At 48.2% G+C, this 24,044-nt stretch overlaps 1 protein-coding gene and 1 non-coding gene across 3 annotated transcripts; both read right to left on the bottom strand.

Moving 5' to 3' along the window:
- Nucleotides 1-3,854: 3,854 nt before the first annotated feature.
- On the bottom strand, nt 3,855-23,186 carry CHPF (chondroitin polymerizing factor). 2 transcript variants are annotated; one of them, XM_053258616.1, is made up of 4 exons: nt 22,026-23,186; nt 14,693-15,257; nt 13,849-14,031; nt 3,855-7,930 (listed from the first exon to the last, which is right to left on the bottom strand). In XM_053258616.1, exons 1-4 carry the CDS (start codon nt 22,325-22,327, stop codon nt 6,665-6,667), a joined length of 2,316 nt encoding a protein of 771 aa, XP_053114591.1. In that variant the 5' UTR covers nt 22,328-23,186; the 3' UTR covers nt 3,855-6,664. The 2 variants fall into 2 exon arrangements, with proteins under 2 accessions (XP_053114591.1, XP_053114601.1); XM_053258626.1 differs by lacking the exon at nt 22,026-23,186 and adding an exon at nt 16,622-17,463.
- TRNAA-CGC (transfer RNA alanine (anticodon CGC)) lies at nt 14,377-14,448 on the bottom strand. Its single transcript has one exon. It is a non-coding gene; the product is annotated as a tRNA-Ala (tRNA).
- Nucleotides 23,187-24,044: the final 858 nt, after the last annotated feature.

Here is a 24,044-nt window from a genome sequence, read left to right as displayed (position 1 = left end):
TCCCGCATGAGGAGGCGGTGGTGGTGGTGGCCCGCCCTGGCCACCGATGGCCAGACACAGGCGAGGGGAGAGGAGGAGAGCCGGCAAGAGGGCAAGGGGGCAGGGAAGTGAGTGGGGCAGACTGTGGCGAGAGTGGGGCAAGGGGGAGGGGGGCAAGAGAGAGTGGGACAGGATGGGGGGGGACAGCTGGCCCAAAGAGCACACAGATGCTCTGTGCCGTTCGGCTAGTGCTTTTATTGTTGTCAGGCCTGTAGTGGCCAAATTTGCAATGGTGTTTCAAACATTTTTTTAAAAGGTTTTTAAAACAACAACAACAAAAACCTACTATAAACTTAGATTGATGTCAGAGGAAACGAAAGGAAAGGAAAATTGACAGGAAAATTACTCCATGGAGGCACTCCAATAATTTGTTCATTGTTACCCTAAGCCTTTCCTCTGTGCAAAAATGACTGTACTTGACCATAATCATTTGTGAGTAGGGATATAAAGAAGGAGTGATTACACATAGAAAGCTGTAAGCGCTGCGCAACAGTGCTTTCGCCTATTTCCAATCTCTAGGGTGGATAGACATTGCCTTTAAGACTTTCCCCTGCCACATCCCACAAGTCTGCTTCAGTTAGAAAAATTCTGGGGTCACTTAGGACCCACCAGTATGCCTTACCTTTACGCACAGTATATCTAGTGTTCTCGGTGGTGGCACCAAGGCTGTGGAATTCCCTACCCCATGAGCTTTCCTATACAGCAGGCTTTACCGTGGGCTTTCTGCAAGGCTTTACTGCGAGTTCAAGGTTGCCCCCCAAAAAAAGATGCAAAAAGTGGATTTTTTTTTTTAACCAAGGATGTAAATCAGGCTACACTCTTACACATGATGAAAACCCCGAATTGTGTGTGAAGTGCTCCCTGATAGCTTGCAGGGATTTGGGGGTAAATTTGGCTTATATGTGAACACATACCCTCCATTCCAGAGGAGATCCAAACTAAAAGCCTGGTGTGAAAAACTTCCAGGAGATTTTATGGCCCCTATTAAGTTAGGTTGGTTTTCACTAACTTTTGAACATGCATTTGCTTAGAAACACATTGAATCCAATATAGATAATTATGTTTGGATTGTGTTTTGCTGCTTCGGCTAGTCTTTGATTGATTTGCGGATCTGATTGTTTTTCTTAATTTTTGACTGATTGCATAATGATGTATTAATTGTTTATTTTTGTTTCTTGGCTGCCTTGAATGCTTGAAGAGAAGGGCAGAATATACATACATACATACAGTTTAAAAATGATGAAGGACCAAGTGAGACAACATGGCAGCCTGCCTTGCCAAATGACTATAAAGGGACAGATGGGGAACAATGTAAAGTACAGAATGGGTGTGTGTGGGTGCAGAACCCTTTCCCAGCCATCACTTCCCAAGCGGTGCTTACTATTGGTTTCAGCTTTTCAGCAAGCCAAACAACTGGAGGAGGTGGGGAATGGCCAGAGCCTCAACACCCATCTTGCTACACTTTCAAAATCCACTTCATCTTGCTTAAGTTTGTGCCACAACACAAACAGCACACAGCTCTGTCACCATCACAATTAGTCGTCAAGAAATCTACCTTGAAAGTGCCAATTTTTGTTGCTGTCAAACATACATACATGGACAAATTTGTTGGTACCCTTACAGCTCATTGAAAAAGTATTTTATGCCTCCTGAAAAGCGATTAAATGAAAAGCAATTGTCCCATGTATACCTGCATGCCTTTGATATGTCATCGAGTAAAGCAAAGTAAGTGTGACAAGAGATAAAGTATTGCTTATTCTACAAAGATATTCTAAAGTGGCCTGGACACATTTGTTGGTACCTCCTAGAAAAGATCATAAATAATTGGATTCGAGTGATGTTTCAAATTAGCTGTTTTCTTTGATTAGTATCACACGTCTCCAATCGTGCAATCGGACATTCAGCATATTTAAATGGAGAAAAGTAATCACTCTGCTGTTTGATATCATCGTGTGTCCCACAATGAACATGGACCAGAGAAAACAAAGGAAAGAGTTGTCTGAAGAGATCAGAAAGAAAATTATAGACAAGCATGTTAAAGGCAAAGGCTATAAGACCATCTCCAAGCAGTTTGATGTTCCTGTGACAACAGTTGCAAATATTATTAAGAAGTTCAAGGTCCATGGGACTGTAGCCAACCTCCCTGGACACGGCCGCAAGAGGAAAATCGACGCCAGAATGGGCAGAGGGAGAGGGAGAATGGTAGACAAAAAGCCAAGGACAACTTCCAAAGAGATACAAGCTGAACTCCAAGGTCAAGGTCCATCAGTGTCTGGTCGCACCATCCATTGCTTTTTGAGTGACAGTGGGCTCAATGGAAGAAGACTCATGAGGACCACTATTGAAAGAAAAACATTTAAAAAGCCAGACTGGAATCTGTAAATGCATATTGACAAGCCACAATGCTTCTGGTAGAAAGTCCTTTGGACAGATGAGACAAGACTGGAGCTTTCTGGCAAGTCACATCAGCTCTATGTCCACAGACGAAAAAAGGAAGCTTTCAAAGAAAAGAACACCATACCTACTGTGAAACATGGAGGAGGCTCGCTTATGTTTTGGGGCTGCTGTGTCTGGCACGGGGTGCCTTGAGTCTGTGCAGTGAACAATGAAATCTCAAGACTATCAAGACATTCTAGAGCGAAACGTACTGCCCAGTTGGTCAGTACCTCTGAGTACCAGGGTGCCTCTGAGTACCAGTTGCGGGGGAGTAACAGCAGGAGAGAGGGCATGCCCTCAACTCCTGCCTGTGGCTTCCAGCGGCATCTGGTGGGCCACTATGCGAAATGGGATGCTGGACTAGATGGGCCTTGGGCCTGATCCAGCAGGGCTGTTCTTATGTCAGAAAGCTCTGTCTCAGTCACAGGTCATGGATCCTCCGACAGGATAATGACCCCAAACACATAGCTAAAAGCACCCAAGAATGGCTAAGAACAAAACATTGGACTATTCTGAAGTGGCCTTCTATGAGCCCTGATTTGAATCTCATTGAGAGCTACAGGAATCGCTTGTTTGCAGTGATTGCCTCTAAAGGTTGTGTAACAAAATATTAGGTTAAGCGTCCCTTCATTTTTGTCCATGTCATTTTCATTTGTGTTATTTGAAATATTCTGTTGCATCAAAACTCTAAAGCAAAGTCTAATTTTTGTTAAATGTAGAATAAACAATGATGGGTGCCAATTACGTTTGTCAGTTTCAAACTATTTCAGAGACAATTGTGGGTTCTTCTTTTTTCATGGAGGGGTACCAACACATTTGTCCACATGTGTATATCTGACCAATAGGATGAATCTGCATCCCAGGCACTGTCCTGTGTCCTCTGTCCAAACACAGCATTTTGCAACACCTGTCTTGATAGGATCCCAAAGGGTGGGGCCTCAGCCTCTCCATTGCTGAGTGGTGTGAATGATCTTAGAATCTGAAAGACCAAATAGGCTATCTTGTCCGTCTTCCTAGGGTGTGAGAGAATATCCTATAGCTAGGGTGTCCCTGCACAATGTGTGTGCTCAATCTTTTCCGAATTAAGGAGATTTCCCAGCTTGTCCAAGCACATATTAATTGCTGCTTTTTAAATTCCTCATGTATTTAAACCTACCTTCCAGTAGTTTTCTTCATATAGATTTTCAGTCCTTTACCATATTTGTGCTTCTTGGAAATCATTTCCAAGATGTTAAAATCAGTGCTGCAGCCTTAAATCATATTTCAATCAAGCAAGGCTAAAAGTTAAGGGCATATTGTTCATTTGTTTTGAGGCTGCTATGATCCTAGTATATTACCACAATGTGAAATTAAAAAAATATCAAAGATGGCCTTTCTAATAAGGAGTTGTAGTTTATGTTTATTAAATGGTACATTCGCTCATATTTCTTCCAATATCATAAGACAATACCCGCTATGTGGAAGTCTTGGTCACACACAAATCTAAATTTATTGCAGGTCTCAACATGCAATATTTTTAGTCAATTGCACACTTATCTTTATTTGCAGTCCACATTTCCCAAACACTTATACAAGAGAATGCCATTTGTGACAAGGTTAAAAGGCTTGCTAATGGCCCAATATATGAACTGCACTCTCTATGTCCCAATATCTTCAGAATTCAAAAACAAGAGAAAACAAAACATTGGCTGTGATCTACACTGAACACTGAGGGAAGAGAAGTTGATGCCTGCTTCAAACGAAGAATGTCTTTTACACACACACACACACACACACACACACACACACACACACACACCCCTACCTCTCAATCTGTCAAACTATGGAATTTCCTTCCCACACAGGTTCATCACTATGAAGCCAGAGACTGACCACCTATTTATTTGAATTGAATTTTAGCTGTGGGGTGCGGTTGTAATAGTTGACTATGATTTGAACCAAATTTGGAACAGCTGTACAGACACCTCAACAGCAGAGTTTGTGATTCTGTCATCCACCCCAATTCAAGATGGTGGACTCAAACATTTGACTTGCAAGTGGGTACAACTGAGAACTGCCTAACTGATTTGGACAGAATTTGGGACACCTGTGTAATTTGTGTGATGTCATCTGCCCCAATTCAAGATGGAGCACACAATCCTTGAGGCGCAAGAGAGAACCAAGTCTGACAAAATTTGGTAAAGTTCTAGTGACACTTAAACTGGCACAGTGCATTATGGGATGTCCAGGGGCCAAGATGATGCATCCCAGCCCCCAACGCTCTGCCCCGCCTGGGGCAGCTGGTGATCATCTGGGTACACAATCCACACACCCAGCAACAGTGCTGCAATCATCTGTGGGAAGGTAAGCATCTCTAGCCTCCCTCCCCACATGCCCTCCTGACCCTTCTCACTAATCGTGAGAAAGGGCCCCTTGTCTTTCATGAAACCCAAGCTGACTATTTGTAACATGCATTTTCCTCTTACAAATATGTTATAGAAGATAGGTGGCAGAAGATCTGTTCTTTCAAGCCTATCTGTGAAATTCACATTCATAGTTTCCTTGCACAGATAGCTCCCTGGTCCACAGGCCTCCTTCCTATCCAACTTCCTCAATAAAGTCACTTCCGGGCCTAGGACCTGTCTGCCACATTTTCCCCAAGCACCTCTGCCTCTGTATCCTCCTCCTTCAGTCCTCCTGTCTTCATAGGTCCCTGCCCCATCGCTCTTCTCTCCATCTTCTCAAGCTCTCCACCCCAGCTCTCTAGCTTTCCTGTCTCCACGTTCCTTTTCCTGCCAACCACGCACAGGTCCTATGCAAACACTGTTCCCTTCAATGAAGCTGACCTTCCATTACAGCAGCTATTTTGACTATCAACACTCTGCCACTGACCTCTCCCCCATCAGGAATTAAATATTTGCAAACACTTTACAAAATCAGGGCAGACTTGCTAATAGATAACCGAAATTTGCAGGCATCAGGTGGTTTTTAACCTGTTTTCCCCATATATAAATGCCAAACTCCATAGCTGCTTATTTTATCCTCTTCAAAAGATGTAACTGCTCTTCTTTAGTCTTCAGGGACCACACGGTCTTTCTGTAAGTTCCCATATATAAATAACTCCCATCTGTTGCATGATCCTCCCCATCATCACACCATGCATGTCTAGAACCTAACACAGAAAAAACCATAACCAGACACCTTGCACTTCATTCCAGTTTATTAAAATGTAGAACAGATTTTAGTTACCACCCCACCCCACCAGCCCCATGTTAAATATAAACCCACTGGAGAGCCAAGCTCCATCTCCTCCCCACATGCCGGACCTTGCCTGCTCCCTGGTCACAGCGCCAGGCTGACCAACACCACACACTCTTCAGCAGAGTTCAGGGCATCCTCACATGGAAGCCAGACAGGTCAAGTCCATGCACCTCCAGCCCAGCAGGTGGCAGAAGAGGTGGCAGGCAGTGCCAGAGATACAGTTTGTCCCCACTGTGCCAGATCCAGCCTGGCAGCAGGGGCAGCTCAGCTCTCCTACTGAAAGCTCTTGCTGGGGCTGTGCTCTTTCCCTTCCTAATACACCTCTCAATCCCTACTCCCATCACATCTGAGGGCTCTTTCCCCTCCTAATACTAAATCTGAGGCCAAAGCAGCCTGGGTCATGGTTTCCATGGGGAGCGTCACAGGACAAACAAGGACAGCAGGAATCCCTCTGCCCTCCTGCCCACAGAGGAGCTTTTTCATATCAAAACCGAGAAGGTCCATTCAGTTAGCACCAAATCTGCAGCCCTAGGACTGAGCAACGTTCCTGAGGAACCAGCTTTCTCTCCTTCCCCTTCTGTCTCAAAATCCAGCAACCCAGCCCACCTGCGACTTACACAGGAAGCCCTTCGAAGAGCCCTGGCACCCGCAGGGCAGGAGCTGGAGGGCTGAGCCACCAAAGGCAGGAAATCCCCAGGGCAGGTCCTGCCTGCCCTTGCTTGAAACTTGCAGCTGCCCTGGGCCCGACCTAGGGGGGTGGAGCAAGACCAAACAGGGAGCAGGACCAACACCTCCCAATCCCCACTCCCATCTTCTGTCCAGCACAATGCCTGTCCGGCTAGTCAGAACTGCACCCTGGGCTCCAAGCCCAAGCAGTCTTCTCCAGCTCACCACTACAGGAAGTGAATGCAGGGGAGATGGCAAGGCAGGCTGGCCCCTGGCCTGGCCCTCATGTGCTGTTGCCCTGTTCCTGCTCAAAGAGCACCATGGCCAGCTGGGCCCGGGAGCCCAGGCCCTCCAAACTGCTCTGCACACAGCGGTGATACTGCTCCTCGCTTAGCCGGGGGTTGCAACTATGTGGCCGGTAGTGCTGCAAGAGGGCAGGCTCCACAGCACGGAAGACGTGGAGGTTGGAATACTTGACAAAGAGGTCGTAGATGTCCAGGGTCTCCAGGATGTCCTCGTTGTCCTGGGCGTCGGCCGCCATGCGGGTGCGGGCTGCCATGTAGTCAGCGTTGTAGAAGCAGGCTTCGTTGAAAGCATCCCGGTCAAAATGGCCAGCGTCCCGCACCAGGTCCAAGCCAGAGAGAGGTGAAGGCTGGTTGTGGAAGGCGATGGTGGGGTTGTAGCCCTGGAAATGGATCGGGAAGAAGACCTGCCAGCTGTTGATGGTGTTCATGCGGCAGCGGTTGAGGAACTCAGTGGTGACCTCGGTGCTCACGCCCGCCACGAAGAAGAGCGTGTCCACAGGATGCTTCTTGGAGATGATGTCCATCACTTTGATCTGGGAAGGTGCGTCCGTCTTGACACTGATCCAGGGGATCTTTACTTGTGTGTAGCGCCGCTCGTACTCTGCAATGCGTGCTTTCACTGCCGCAAAGACATCATTCTGAGCCACCTGCTGAGCCTCAAAAGGATCGTAGATGAAGAGGAAGGTGAGCACAGCATTCTCGGCATTCTCAAAGGCGGCTGCAGCATAGACCTCGAGGAAGCGCGCGGCATAATCCCGCTCTGGGGCTGTCAGTGGCAGGATGACGTTGACCCGGCTGGCCTCTGTCACGTAGGGCATAGGGATGATCTCCACTTCGCTGAGGGGGCGCAGCAGATGCACACGCTTGGCCAGGGAACGGCTGTGCCCCTTCTGGGTCACTATCTCCAGCTGCAGGTCCAGGGTGTACTCCATGCCTCGCGTCGGGTCAAAGCGGCGGTACCCATTCAACAGCTGCTGCTTGCGCACGTGTAGCACCGGCTGGTACCGATGGTTCAGTTCTTCCACGGCTGCGGCGACTACATCCGCCACGTCGGCTGCATCGGCTCCTCGAAGCTCGCACTTGGGGGCGCCATCCACACAGGCAAAGGCTGCCTCCTCAGTAAAGTAGTCCCAGCGCAGCACCTCAAAGCGCGTCTTCGGCTGGAAAGGGGGTGCAATGCCAATGGGCCATGTGGCACTCAAGTCGCCATCTGCGGACAGGCTGCTGGTGTTCTGGATCTCTAGCTGCAGGGATAGAGGTAGGATAGAGTCAGAGCAGGCTCAGCAGAATTTTTGCATACACCCCCCAAAGTCCCAAATGCTCTAGAGCACACACTCCCCCTGTGGTTTACAGCTGTTCATCCTCTTAGCCCCCAAATAAACTCTCTCCCTCCACCACCACCCCACAAACTCCCCCCATTCAGGAAAATCCTCAGAGCTTTTCTACCACACAGTCACCACCACTTATTTATAAAGCATTTCTTGCCCATTAAGTACTGTGTCATCTTCACCTCACAGCAGTGCTGTGGGAGAGGTCACCGCTGTTGCTATTTTACAAAAAGCAAAGGGAAAGGGGAAAGAGATCGTGACTTGCCCCAAGGCTGCACACGGACTGTAGGCAGAGGGAGACTTTCAATCCAGCTCTCAGTCCATTCTTGGTCAAGTAGATCACATTGGCTCAAACCCAATTTGCCCCTCTAGCAACACTCTCCCTCCCATCCCAGATTAGGCACCTCCTGCACCAACGCACAATTAGGTATGCATGAACATTTCAGGAAGCTAAGCACTGGCATCCCTCCAATACTTCTCCAATAGACTACTAGCTGCCAACCATGGAAGAGGGCCATTTGCTTACATGTCCCCTTGTGGGCTTCCCAGGCAGGGCATCCGGTTGGCCACTGTGGACTAGACAAGCCTTTGGCCTGATCCAGCAGGACTCTTCTCCTGACAAGGCAATCCTGGATCACCCTCAAGTTCCACTGCATCAAGTTCCAATGTATCAGCCTCCCTTGCACCACAACTACTTCAGAGCAGAACACTTCTGAGAACAGGAGAAGCCCCACATTCATCAGGAGGCACCGTGCAACAGGACCATGCCACTCGGGACCCGCCCTAGCTGTGCAAACCACAAGACTCCCACAAACTGCATCAGAATACAATGCCTTTCTATAATAGCAGGCTGGAAATTCTGCCCAAGCCAAGCTGTAGCTCATCACCGACACAGCGGACCAGGGAACAGCAGTGTGTATATGTGAAGTTACACCATCCCGCCACCTGGTGGCAGTACGCTACCGCAGAATGAGCTTGGCTCTGCGGCTTATATACACTACTGTTCTGCCCCATGAAATAAAGATGGGCACACGACGGGGCCACATGAACAGAAGTACCCCAATGCTTAAGCCAACGTCCTTTTACACATCTCTGAGTAGAGGAACACACACAAGAAAATTTGTACAGGTCCTGCATCTGAATGATGCTACATGTGTGGAGATAATCACTGTAGGTGGCTAGAAGCAGGTGCATATGCAGCAGCCGTGCATGTGCAGTGGCTAGGTGAGTGCTGTAGGAGAGGCAGCCACCGTATGGGATGCCAGTTGGGGCACTGCTGCTCCTGACAGCATCCAGGTGCTGGTGGTAGACTTTTAAAGGTATCTCTTGCTACGACCACCACCCCTGCCCCGTGCCAACTTCACCGGTCACTGTATCATTGCTTTTTTGCCTGGAACCCAAGTCCTCTATAGCTAGCAGAGAATTTGCCACTTCTGCTTCATCCATTTCAAAAGCCATCTTCACCCCATCTGTGCTCCAGTTTAACTGCAGCCGTTAAAGCCAAAGTATGCCATTTATGCATGCAGAGCTATGATAATAACTCTTTCAGGAAAAACAAGTTGTTCTAGTACGAATTAATCAGCCTACTTTCCTTTCAATGTCTCTACAACTGGACTAAATTGTGTTCAAATTGAGGTCCACAACAATCTCTTGCACCGCAAATGTTCATGCATCCGCCATCTTGGATCGGGGTGGATGACATCATTACAAACGACACACAGGTGTCCCTGTGTGTCACTCACTACAATGTGCCAAATCTGGTTCAACTTGGTTAGACAGTCTTCAAGGTACTGCACTTGCGCCTCCAAAGTTTACATGTCCTCCATCTTGAATTGGGTTGGATAACATTGTCACAATCTACGCCACTGAGGTGTACCTATGTGTCCCTACAGCTGTAGCAAATTTGGTTCAAATCAGTTAAGCGGTACACAAGTTAGCCCACTTGTGCCTCCAAAGTTTACACGCCCGCCATCTTGAATTGGTGTGGATGACACCATCACAAACTACACTGTTGAGGTGTCCCTATGTGTCCCTACAACTGTACCCAATTTGGTTCATATTGGTCCAGGCATTGCAAGGTTGATGGCGGGGGGGGGGAACACACACAGAATGCCAGGTGATCTCATAAGCCTACTGGAAAGTAGGCTAAAAATTTACTTGGTACAACCATCTACTAGGCAATTGAGTGATCCCCTGTCAAACAGGGTGCATGATGCTTGCAGAGGAGCTAGTCCAGATAGTTAAGAATTATCCCGCCCTCCAGAGGTCAAGTACCCACACCGCTCCAAATGTCTTTCTTCCTAAAGAAGAAAGGAAATGATCCTTTAGTTCATATTTGACAACCAAGCAAAAGAAACCTCCTTATCCATCCACTAAAGGAGAGGCAAGATTTACCACCATACAAACTTAGGAAGCTGCCTTATACAGAGTCAGATCATTGGTCCATCTAGCTCAGTTCCATCTGCACTGACTGGGAGCAGCTTCTTCCAGGTTCCAGGCAGGAGTCTCTCCCGGCCCTACCGGAAGATGCCAGGGAGTGAACCTGGGACCTTCTGCGTGCAAAACAGATGCTCTACCAATGAGCTACGGCCCTTAAGCAAGTGAACTTCAGGGCTAGCCTCCCCACACTCTGTTGCAACCAAGTACCAATGCCTGGTCTTTACAGTTTAGTCCATCTAGCTTAGAGCACATTCATGTCATGAACATACTTTTTGACATCTTTTAACGATTCTGTGTGTGCTTAATGCAAAATTTTGATTGCATCGTCTAGTTTTTGCACGTGGTTCCACCATGCTAGCCTAGCCGTCTTGTGCTGATATACAACTTCATTATAGTTTTTGGGTGTCTTTAAGTTGACCCATTTGGTCCATCCCCATAGCAGGGTGGTAGAAGCAATACCCCAAGAACTCAAGACCGCTGGGCCCTCACTCCTCCCCGATGCCTTCATTCAAGTACTCACAGATCTGAGACTGAAGCAGGAGATTCTCTCAGATTAGATCCCAGCCTATAAAATCAGCAGCACCATGGGCATGGCACATTTCGTGGAGGCAAGTAGACTTTGCCACAGCCAGTTGCCGTTTTTAAGTGGCCCTTTAAAACAAGGGATCTTAATCTGTTTTGCACCTAGAGATCCTGCCCCCAAGTATTCCCCATTTACCCTCACCCCTTTTAATATACTGTGTTTTCAAAAGGCTTCAGAAAAAATAAGAGGAAAAAATAACTCCAGGTAGTTATTTTCAAGAAGTTGATTCTGGCCTACTAGGAAGAAAATTAAATTCTGTACAGCAAAGATTTTCCATGAACTACCTGGACCTTCCCCATAGAGCCCAGGTTAAGAACTCCTACTTTAAACACGTGTTTTCGCTACCTAGAGAAAAGGTATTCTCGCCCCTTTATAATGAATTTTGACTGCCTAGACTAATACAGTGCTCCTATTAAAGAAAACAGTGCTATTAATTCATAGCAGATTGCAACAGATTACATATAGATAGCTTTGTCAAATTCTAATTACCTCGATTAATCTCACCATGAAGTGCATCTGTACTGTTCAAGGATCATAGCTTATGCTGGTAGGCCACTGAGCACCTTAGTGTGGATTAGCTCCTTCTCCAAAGAGGGCTCTACACCCTTGTGTGCGTTCACCTCTCAGCAGTGTGTACTCATTCCCTGTTACTCCCACCTCACTTTAAAAAGTAGCTGAAGAGCTTTTCATCTCCCAGGATCTGCTTTGGGGGATTGACTCCTAGTTCCCCAAAGTATAGGTTTTTCCTTTCCTTATTTTAAAGTGGGTTTTTGTTTTTATTACACACTTTATTGCATTTTATTTTTATGTAAAGCATTCCAAGTGCCAACAAGCAGAGGAACTACATACATGAATCGTTTAAAAACTCATTACAACCCAGGGCAGCGGACTCAAATATTAATTTACAGCAGTACAACGAAAAAGAACATTCAATAAGTAATACTAATCGATGTAATTTAGTGGAACTACTGAACGCCTGCATGCATTTGGGTCCAGCATTTCACTCTTTTCCAAGCAGGGCTCCATGTGTCTTCATATTCTGCACTTTTTATTATTTTAACAAGAAATCCAATGTCAGAGTCTATAAAACCAACAAAAGGTTGCCCAGTTCTAGGTTTGCAGCCTGTGGATTTGCAGGCCAGATGAGTCCCTGCTAACTGGGCAAAGAGGCACCTTTTACCATGGTGATTCTCTTTATTTATCAGGGGGAGAGTAACTGGCCCTATCCATCCCCAGCACAGTACCTCCAGTGACTGTTGCTGGTGTCTATCTTGTGTGTTTTTTTAGAATGTGAGTCCTTTGGGGACAGGGAGCCATCTTATTTGTTTGTTATTTCTCTTTGTCAACCGCCCTGAGCCATTTTTGGAAGGGCAGTATAGAAATCGAATAAATACATACATACATACATACATACATACATACATACTAATAATAATGAGTCAAAGTCCATTCAGGTACCCAGCCCTGTGCCCAGCAGTGAGATGAAGAGCCAGACGGCAGCCTGGATTCATCTGGCATTGAATTGGGGAGGTCCCCTGCTTTGTTCGCTGAACAAACATGTAAGCCCTGCTGCCTAACTTCCACACTGGGAACTCTGGTCAAGAAGTTTCGTTTGTGGTAACCACTGCAACAATGCACAAAAAAAGGTTCAGGCTAAGCTCCTCTTTTACAGGCCATGTTGAAGGGAAACTATTAAACAAAGGTTCTAAATATGTGCTGTTCTGGCTAGCATGCTCTCCATTTGTTTTATCAATAAAAATTGTGTTTAGCAGTCTTCTGCCCTAAACGGGTTCTCCCAGGACCCATCTGGCAGCAAACGTGGGGCTGGGAATCCCAACAATGAGTGTCCACAACTTAACCCATCATGCTTAACCCCACCCCACCCCCGCCATACTTAACTCTCCCCCCAGCATTGCTTCCCCCCCCCCACTGCCCCATAAACCACCACCAGAGACTTCCCTCCAATTGAAAGTGCTCACACACATCTGGAAACTGCAACTGGGGGAAGTGGATTTGGCAGGGGAGAAGCTAGGCAAGCACAGCACACACACACCCCACCATTTCTCCACGACAAATCCCACCCTCCAGAGCTAGTTTGCAGCAGAGAAGCAGTGGCCAGGAAATCAGGTTCGGTGTTTGCTGCCAAGCAAGCAGTCAACCCTCAGAGATTGCCAGCAGGGGGACGGCCACACTCAGGCCCGAGCTTCTCTTTTAATGAGTGGGGAATGCTGGAGGAGGGGGCAAGGGCACAAGGCAGAGGGCAGGAAATTAGGCCACTAGGAGATTTTAATTCTACTCTGTGAGTTTACTGTCACCACCCTCGCCAACCGCAACCTGAGTATTCGCAGTTTGGCGCCATTTTTTCAAATTTTGGGCAGTTTGGGGGGCCAATTTCCAGGGTCAGGGGGATCTTTTCCAGGAGTCGGGGGGGATCTTTTCACCATTTTGTGTGTATTTGGGGGCACTTTCCCTCTCACAATTCCCCTAATCCCCGGTTTTCCATTAAAGTCTATGTCTCGCCTACCGCAAATTCGCCAACCACGCGGGTGTCCAGGAATGGTTGGTGAGGGACTACTGTACTTAGAGAGAAAAGGACAGAAATAGTCAAACCTGGATAAGAGAAGCTTCATAAACCCTAGAGGTCAGCCGGTGCATGGCCTCTATTACTCTGCACTGACTAACACCATGATAAATGAAACTGGGAAATTAATCCGATACTGGGATGTGTCAGGAATGTCAAGAGATTTCCCTCACCTCAACCAGTGGGGATGGCCCAAGCCCTAGTCAGGCCCCATGTCGACTCCCTCCTTACCTGTAACTGCTGGATTTCCTGGTAAGTGTGTTCCAGTTCCACGCGGGCGAAGTGTCTGTGCAGCCGGTACATCTGCACAGGGTCCAGCACAGGATGCACTGTGAATGCAGCACTGAATTGTGGGTCGCTCTCTTTCTCAGGATCTGTGTTCTTTCCAAGCTCAAAGTACTGGTAATGCAGGCCCTGGGGGAGGAAGAAAACAAGGAGTATATCAAAGTTTAAAAGATACCAAGTTTAAAATTATTCACATTCCTGAAACCAATCAATAAGCTTTATAAGAGGAGAGCCACTCAGAAAGGTGTGTGGAGGGGTGGAGTCTTTAGGGTCTAGATGAGTTCCGAAGACCTAACAGCACTTGTGATGAGAGAGACTGATGTTTGTACGGACAACGGAACATAGGAAGCTGCCTTGAACCAAGTCAGGCCATTGGTCTAACTAGCTCAAGATTATCCACACTGACTCGCAGCGGCTCTCCAAGGTTGCAGGCAGGAGTCTTTCCTAACCCTAACCCCAGGTAACCCTACCTGGAGATGCCGCCAGGGATTGAACCTGGGGCCTTCTGCGTGCGAAGCAGATGCTCTGCCTCTGAGCCACAGCCCCACCCCTTGCAATGAAGCAGTGTGTGGTGGCTGCTACACATGCTACATTTCCCTCTATATGGAACAAAAGAGGTCCTTGCTCAGTTTTATACAGGTTGTATTAAAGACACTGTGTATAAAAGGCAGCTGTCCTCTCTCCCACCTCAAATGGAAGTTACCACCATAAAGGGACTCTACCATACAAAAAAACCGCCTGCTGTGTATAAGGGAGAGGGGTTGGGCTTCTCAGTCGAAGATGCCCTCACCTCGTGCTCTGCCACGCAGTCCACTCCTGTGTAGTCAATGATGCAACGCCCCAGCCACTCGTCTGGCCGGGCGCTCAGGATGTCGTTCCGGCAACTTTCCAAGTGAGGCTGCAAACGCAGGAGCAGGGCCCGCGAAAGCAAGTAGCCAAAGCCGCCGTAGCAATAGCGGCCTTGAGTGTCCCCGCCAATGAACTCCTCCGGCCGGCCCATGTAAAGCAGAGTGTCGATGCTCAGGTGAGAGGCTAAGCGGTTCACACGGTGTGCCTCTGTGTAAGTGTCATCCTGCACCAGGAAAACCCAGTCGAAGTCCGCCACGTAATGGTCCAGCACGTACTTGACGGTCTGGTACATGTTCCAGATGGGCCTCTCATCCCCGTGTGTCACCACCAGCATGCCATGTGGCACCTTGCGCCCCCGTGTGCCTGTGAAGTAGACCAGGCGTTCCAGCCGGTGGCCCAGCGTACGGTTCACGGCCACAGCCAGAGTGTGCAACGTGTTCTTCGAGGTCAGCACACCCACAAAGAGGCGCTGTCTCATGCCCAGCTCCGTGCTGATGTATCGGGTCCTTCAGGAAGGGGGAGGGCAGACAGAGAGCGAGATGGTGAGATAGCAAAGCAGGAGAAGAATTCCTTCTTCTCCACCACCCATATCCCCTATATCCAAAGGGAGGGTGATCTCAGTCCAGCATTTCTGAGTCCCAAGCCCTCTGAGATGAATTAACAGAACAGGCTCTTTGCACTGGCATCCCAGAGAGTTCAGGCCCTTCAATCCCATTTGTTCCACAAAGGCCTTGCTTAAGCCACCCAGTCTCGGCCCCACTCACACACCCCTACAGTGGCACAGCAGTTGCTTCCTTGTAGAGAAATCCCACATGACCACAGTATGTGCATGCATACTGGAACCATTTGGGAAGGGTCAACCTCATGGGACTTTTCTGTCCAATCTTCACCAAGTCAGGAGAGAAAATGACAACTAGCTGGGAAACATTTGTGTATGAGAGTGAGTGAGTCAGTGAGAGAAAATGGGACCTTAATTCCAAATGTCAATGTAAACTTGAGTGTGCCATTGACACTGGGGATAACAGGGTTTGTAGTCTAACAATATCTGGAGACCCAAGGCTGGGAACCCCCTGTTTAGATGGTAAGCTCCTTGGGACAGTGCTCTGTCTTCTTTTGCTTATGCTACCCAATTACATGCCAAGTACATTAATATCACTGCATACATTATGGTAATAACAAGAAGTCCTGCATGTTCTACAAATATACTACAGAGAGTCTGGCATTCCGAGCATTCACAAAAAGCACCTTCAAATCCTACTGGTTTCAGTGAGTACTGCATTATAATGGTAGCTGCTTGCAACCGTGGCTGACAGACAATCATAAGAACGAGGTTAAGGGAGGGCTCGCTCCCTTCACCTCGTTTTAAAGGGAGGCTACATAGGTGGGTTTGCCGCCGTGGTGCCACTGGGATTGGACCCAATCCCGGCAGTACACACGCTCATGCAAAACCGGGCTGGGCTCCCTTAGCCAGTTTATTATTAGCCTGAAAACTGCTTAGTGACTAGTAACAACATATTTGGTCAGGTGAGCTTACTCAGGCCAATGGTCAGGACAGTGGGGTATATAAGCCCTTGAGCCCTCGTGAACAGCAAGGCCACTATGGCAGTAGCCAAGAGACTGCTCAGGGCCCAGTTAAGGTATCCAGAATCTCACATGCAGTCTGAAGCAGGCAGACTTCAACAATGGATGCACCTGAGGTTTCAGTGGCCTCAAAGCCATATGCAAGGGGAACTTGCAGAAATTCCTAGGAGTCTGCACAGAGGGTGCTGGTAAAATGCAACAGAAGCCCTAGCTTGATGGAAAACTTCTGCATCTTGCACAACGAGTATCAACTGTACAATTATTGCCCACCCACCCCCAAAAAAATTACCTGAAAGGCACCCAGCAAGTAGGAGCAGACAGCATACAAGATAGCAACTTCATCACCACTCAAGTTCTCTGTGTGATTTCATCCTCATCTGAGAGAGCCTTCTAATCTTCTGCATCATTATTTCCTATCAGACCTGGCCCTGCTCCCAAGCAACAAGTTCTCACAAGGGCCAAAAGAACCAGCTGTAATGTCAGTATCACTATGTTTATACGATGCAATGTTTATAATCGACAAAGCGATTTTCACAGATTCATCTTCTAGTTTAACTAGATTGCTCTGCTGATAGTTTGTGTATTGTTATAAGATCACTAAAGTTGCAGGATGGAACCCAAGCTAATTTTTAAAATGCCAGGGGGTTGTCCTGGCTGAGCAGATGCCACCTGGCCTGGTACTGAACCCGTCCCCTTCCGGGCCAGCGAGGAAGCCATCTGCGGCTTCCTCCATCGCTACATGCCCCCCTAAGGAGCTAATCATAATCCCCAGCTGAGTAGCACGAAGATTCAGCCTCAACAGTCTGTGTCTTGCAAGTGCGTTGTGTTGCGGGGGGAGCTGAGGAATTCTGGTTGTTGCAACTATATAGCCTAAACGCATACCATGTGGGTAGAAAGACACCGATATTCCTCAAGTAGAAAGAGAGACTCAACATAGCAATAAAGGATGGTGGCGGGGATTTCCCAAATGAGGGGTGGGAGAAGACTGATCTGTCGCTCTATGCGCTCTATTACCGTGAGGGTTGGGAGGCAGGTGGCCTGTCTCTTACCATTAGTTTCAGGTTTTAATTATTCAAATGGAGCAGGAAATCACTCCTCCCCACCCCCCATCTCTAACCCTCCTCACACAGTGGGCTCATTCAGCCCCTCCGCTTCCTGCCCATCCCACCCACTCCCCCTCCCCCTGTTGGGGACAACACAACTCATTCAGTCCCTCATCGCTGGGCCCCCAATCCCTACCACTGGTCTCCGTGTCAATACACAGATTTCGAGTTCCAGGCACACAGGAATAAGTGAAGGGAAGCCTGGTGAGGAGGACCAGAAGAAGAGGACAGATGGACTATTAAAGAGGAGTTTCCTCTATACATTATGACTGAGAAAAGGTTGGGGAACAGAGATTGGGAATGAAGAGCTCAGACCAGCTGCACTTTATTGGTGGGAAGATGAGGAATGAGAGGCCAGAATGCTCTGCAGAAATTGGGGGATGAAAGGGGGAGTGAGGAAAGGAGATAACAGACTATGGCACTGAGAGAGAAGAGGAAGCAACGGATGAGAGCTTGACACTGTCAAGCCTTGTAGGGAGTAGAGCAATTCCCCCGAAAGGAGTGGAAGGGCTTCAGAACATAATGAGGGAATGCACAGAGAGAAAGACAAAAGCAAAGCACAGGACACTTCTGGAGGCACACAGCTGCCTGGACTGCAAGTGGGCAGACTGTTCATGCTAGTAACTCTCCCTCCCTCCCTCCCTCTCACTCACTCACACATGCACACAGAGTGGGCATGAGCAGATGTCCCATTAAATGTCAGCATATCTGACAAAAGGAGCAAGGAATGGGGCAACTAGCAACAGGAACATGAAGCTACGGGAGCAGCAAGACTCCTGGCTTCCTCTTGCTAGCACACAATCACATTCTCATCACCAAGGAGGGCATAGCACATGCTGGGCCTTAGTTCCATCCCACTGTCAATGTCTGCTAGCCTTGTGCCAACCAGGGACCAACACTACACCCCAAAGGAAACGAGGCACATTTCCACACTCAGGGCACATCAACCTGGCTCTGAATTAGAGGACTCTGCCTGCCCTTCATGGGACACATGGATAACAGGGATAACTGACCAATGCAGGCTGTTCAGACTGCTTCCTGCTTTGAGCATGGGAGCCAACATGGGGGAACACACACTTCCCTTTCCAAGAGATACTTTCCGCACTCTCACTTGTGTGCTATACATAGCACACAGCTAGGAGCATGGAAAGCTGCAGTGAGGATCCCAAAAATGTTGGGACATGGTTGGTCGTTGACCCAGGAGAATGACCTCAGGAAAAAGGCAGGCTGAGATAAGATAAGAGGGCAAACTCTCTGGTGGTGAGAACAAGCTAGAGCCACTGAACCTAGAGATAAGATAAGGGACAGGAAGCCCAAAGATACCATCCAGAGAAGAAAAGAAGTACCATGGGCCCTTAGAAACATATTCACAGATCCTGAACACATTTACTTGAAGGTTAGTCTCCTTGATCTCAATGATTTACAAATAATTATTAAGGTTTAGGGACCTGCCCATCTCCCTGCTCCCTCACCTCTTCTGCCACCATCCCTCCTTGGAGGCAGATAGCAAGAAAACAAACAGTGGAAAGATTAAAGTGGGGGGAGGGTCGATATGACATCAATAAGACCCTGCACCCTCACACACACCACAGCCTGGCTTCCTCTTAGAAGACAGTGAGCCCCCATGACCTCTGCCACTCACATGTTCTACCAGGAACAATAGCTAGGTGAGCAGCAAAGTACAAAGCTGAAATGCGTTTCAGGTTGGTTGCCATCAGGGTATGCCCAGATCCAGTGATTACCTGTGCCAAACACATCAAACCACAAACCCCTGCCATGCAACCTGTATGTAGGGAAATCAGCATAGGGTAGGGTTGTGCTAGTCAACCGATTGCCTATTATTTGTCAAAGATTCCATGAAGCCAAAGGTGCCACTAGAAAAGTAGCACCTTACCTGTTTCATTTCATTGTGGTGTCGGATTTAGCAAGGGCAAGAGTGAGGGGTGCTTGTCCCCTTGTCCTGAAGTGGTCCGGGGCAAACCCAGAAGCACAGCAAAGCTCCTCCTACCTGCAGTTTACCTGCTATAACTGCAACCATCTCCAAATGCGGACACATGCAGTCATTGGTGACAAAGATTGCTGCCTAAGACCACCATTAATCTCCTTCATGATAAACCTGATGGCACTTCAAGAATTCGCCTCCTGCCTACTTAGCATAGCTACCTTTAAACAGTGGCGGACAACCTGACTAAATTGACTCAAAGAAGTCCCACTGAAATCAAAAGGACAAGTTAAGTACTTGTCCTTTTAATTTCAATGGGACGATGCTGAGTAAATTTAATCAGGATGTCAGCCACCAACTTTTAATAGTTGCGGTTACTTTATTTCTGTTTCTTTCTTATTTAAAAATTTCAAACTGTAGGCTGATCCTGATATTCCAGGATAAAAACCAACTGTTCAGTTAATCATGCACATTTATAGATATCTTATCTAACATTATTAAATGCTATAAGAATTCACTACATTTTTGCTGCTGTATACCATTTCTTTTTCAAAACACAGATACATGAGCAACCCTGTGTTTGGGAGATACAGCAGAAGAGTCTTGACCCTCCAAATGTACTACTTTTAAAAAAAAAAAAGGTTTAAACAAAGTTTAAGGAACTAAGTTTGAGGAACTACATAAATCTACAAACCACTCAATGGAAGTGCTGGAATGAAAGATGTACTTTCCCAGCCTTAAAATGCCTTTTGAGAAGTTGAAAAATTAGTATATCCAATTGAACTCCATGGAACTCAAGGTGGTGCATGTAGGAACATAGTAGGATTGAAACAGAAACATGATCCACAAAGCACCTCAGTAGCAGTACATTCATTGCTTACTAGCGACAGACTGGAAAGGAAGCTCAAGAAGTAATTGTATGACTCAGCCTGCTCTGACATCAGAACCACAGACATCATGCTCTGTAAATGGTAGCAGCAGCAGCCATCACTACCCCAGCCCACCTCCTTCCAAAGGAAACTATTTGTACAGAAGGACTTCCTGAGTAGCTCGAGCTTAGCCCCAAGCTTTCCTGTGGGAGTTCATAAGAGGAGGGCAGCAGCTTGAGCAGAGAACAGGTGAAGCAACAGGAAGGGGGCTTAGAGAGCCACATAACTCTCTGCACACCCTTAGGGAACAGCTGTGCTGAAAACAGAGTAACCCATGTGCCACAACTCTTTGGTATCATGGCTCCATGTACAGCAGGCCTGCTCAACTTCGGCCCTCCTGCAGATGTTGGCCTACACTTCCCATAATCCCTGGCTATTAGCTGCTGTGGCTGAGAATTATGGGAGTTGTAGTCCAAAAACAGCTGGGGGGCCTAAGTTGAGCAGGCCTGATGAAGAGTTTCCATCCAAAGCTAACTGATGTCCTAATCAGATGTTCTGATAACTACAGAGACAGTGCCCCAGTACGGCCTTCAGGGGAGTGCATCAGCAAGTGTTGCCCCCACAAAGGCAGGATCATTGGCTTTACCCCACCCCACCCCCCCGCACCTGCTGTACCCAAATACAGCATTTGTCTGATGAGAGAAATGCTGCTGTATTCGGGGAGATTCTCCCCGTGATGTGAGAGGAGGAGCCAAGCCAACAAGCACATCCGTGTGGTAGGCAGGGCTTGCCAGCATGCTCTTGTGGAAAATGTTCCAGGGTACAGTCTCCACACTTCCTATAATGTCTGATTAGGGCTTCTGCGTGGCCAAAGAGCAGGCTCTAGAAAAAAACCCTTGCCAGCAGAGACTTTTAATAATACAAATTCACATCTTCAACAACTTCAAGCACCACCAAAAAAAAGGACTCCTTAAGGCCTATGCATTTATCGTTGGATGTACCTTTTATGTATGGTTAAATAGCTTTACATTGGACTAAGGATCTGGGAAGCATGGATTCAAGTCATATGTGATGCAGTGGCTAGAGTGCTGGACTAGGACCAGTGAGACCTGAGTTCAAACCCACATTCAGCCATGAAACTCACTGGGTGACTCTGGGCCAGTCGCATATCTCTCAGCCTAACCTACCTCACAGGGTTGTTGTGCAGACAAACATAACCATGTACACCACTCTGGGCTCCTTGGCGGAAAAGTGGGGTATAAATGTAAAAAATAAATACATAAATAAGTCTCACCTGTACCACGATTCACTATGGGGATTTAGAAGAGTCAGTCTTACAGCCAAAGTTCCCTATTCATCTACGTCACAGGGCTGTTGTGAGGGGATATACAACACAAATTGTACATGGTACTAATGCCAGTGTGCTCGAGCATGAAGGGAATCCTGTTGCTAAGTGCTGCAGCACAAAGGCTGCTGATGACTACAGGCCAAGAAGTATCCGGAACTTCAACATACCATATGATGTGGTAAATTCAGTCACTGAACCCCAGAGGCATAACCAAAATAAGTCACAAATTGTCCCCACAGCTCTGATCACCCTAGGGCACTGCAGGACACCACGAGCCCATAGGTTAAAGAAACACAAATGGCACTGGGGTCATCAGCAAGGAATCCAACTAGGCCTTGTAGGGATTACCATTTGGGTACAGTCCACAGCCTGTGCCCCATCAGCAAGTACCCTTCCTCCCCACCCAGACCACTTTCCTTTCCCCATAATACCTGATTGTTTTCTTGGCAGCCTTGCCTGGGTTGGGAGGCTTGTAGGGCAGGACGCGGGGCTCCCAGTTCTGTTCAGGCTCCGTGCCCAGCCCCACAGGCACAGAATTGGGCTTGCGGGCAGCATTGCCCTGGCCCCCTTGCTGCTGCTGCTCCATGCTCCCATCTCGCAGGCTGCCCTGGCTGGGCCCACACGGCTCCTCTACCCAGGTCACACTAAGCAGGCTGAGCGTGAAGCCGAGAGACACCCCAACCACTACAGGCCCCACAGGGCGCAGAAGCGACAGGACCAAAGAGAAGCGCATGGCACCAGTGCACCGGGGTGGGGTGGGGTGGGGTGGGGGGAGGAACCCCGAGACAGAGATGATTGTGCGAAAGGGGCACGAGGAGCGGAGGAGGGGGACGCCTCAACAGGTGAGAGGGGGCAGAAAGGAGAGCAAGCAGCAAGTAGGGCTGGAGTGGGGTCAAATGGACAGTGGAGGGAGAAGGGAGGGAAGCCCAAGGGGGGGATTCTGGAGCAAGCAACCAGGGACCTTGCCCAGGAAGGGAGTCGCTACGGGGCCTCCTAATGGGAGCAGGGAGCAAGGGGAGGGAGCGGAGGTTCCGACCAGGACGGATCTCCTCGACGAGGCGGGGAGGGACGGGAGAAAGAAGAACCTGGTCCCGGCTTCGGGTCCTGGAAGGGGGGAGGGAAGCTGCTGCCAAGCAACGGAAGGGGGCGGGCCCGGCCCCGGCCCAGTTCTGGAATTCTTGCGGGAGCGGAGCCTATTGGCCACACCATTCCATTCTGCCACGGGAGCGGGGTTCGCTTCTGCTTTCTGGTCTCGCGGAGGGGGGCACGGAGAGGCGTCACTCCCGCTTGTCTTACAGAACCGCCACCGCCGGCGCCGTCCGACGTGTCACCCCCATGTGTTCCCGCCCCCTCCGCTCGCCGTCATCTGTCCAGCCGCGCCCCCTAACGGCCCCAGCGAATCCACCCACGACGATGCGATTTCGTCAGAGCCCGCCTTAGATTTCTGAGCACGATTGAAAAGGAGAGTGTTTCGAGTGATAGCGGGGACGGGGAGGGTGAGCTTGAATTTGAGGGGCGCAAGTTGTTCGTGCAAATCAGACCATCTCCATCGGTTGCTCCTCGTCCGGTGCTGCAAGACTGGAGGGCCAAGGAATGCAATGTAGTTTTAAACCCTGGATGGAAAAACAAGAGTTAAAAAGTCACCAGCGGTATAAGGCTGGATTGACACACATTTGGGAGAATTGAGCGGTAGGACAGACTGTGCCACTTCAGACTGCAGGTGGGGGATATCACATTTGTGACTGCCTTAGGAAAGTATGTTTAAAAATAGCAAACTGCCTGTAAATAGAAAACTAGGGGGAAAAGGGAGTTGCCTGAGACAGAAACTTTCTCCCTGCCGTGCTCAAACAGATTTTTTTTTAAATTGCGGATGAACAATCAAATATGCGTCCCCTGCCAATCCAAAGATATAGGCCATCCTACCGCCTCAGAACGTTAGAGCCCCTTTCTGCTGCCGGTACAGGTCTGGCCCTTTTAAGTCAAAACACTACATAGGAAGCGTTAAGGAGGTTGGCTGACACACTGTCATGATGGGGCAGCAGGAGGAGCACTCCAAGAAAGAGAATACCACAGCTTCCAATCCTGCAAAAGAGAACTTGTATAAGTAAAATGATTTGGATGCCACAAAACTTTTTATCAAGCAGAAGTAGTTAAACTGGCATGCTTGCATAGTCCTATAGTAGCCTAAATTGGTACAGTAGTTTCTTCAACATCTGAAAAATATTCCCCAAATATTTCTTGCAGACAATGGCGTGTGCCTAGAGAGAGAACAGGATTGGGCCTGTTCATGCCCACCAATGTTCATGATTAAATATAATGTGTAAGAGCCTGCATGTACAGAAAATGTGTAGGCTGTGTGCATGCAGTTGGGGACCTTGCCTGTCCACTGTAATTCGGGGCTGTACAATTTTCAGCACCACATCTCCCATCTTCCCTGTTGGCCATTATAG

Source organism: Hemicordylus capensis, chromosome 1 (assembly GCF_027244095.1).
Source record: "Hemicordylus capensis ecotype Gifberg chromosome 1, rHemCap1.1.pri, whole genome shotgun sequence".
NCBI lineage: Eukaryota > Metazoa > Chordata > Lepidosauria > Squamata > Cordylidae > Hemicordylus > Hemicordylus capensis.
Note: the sequence above shows the minus strand (reverse complement) of the source record. Positions and strands in the feature narration are given on the sequence as shown.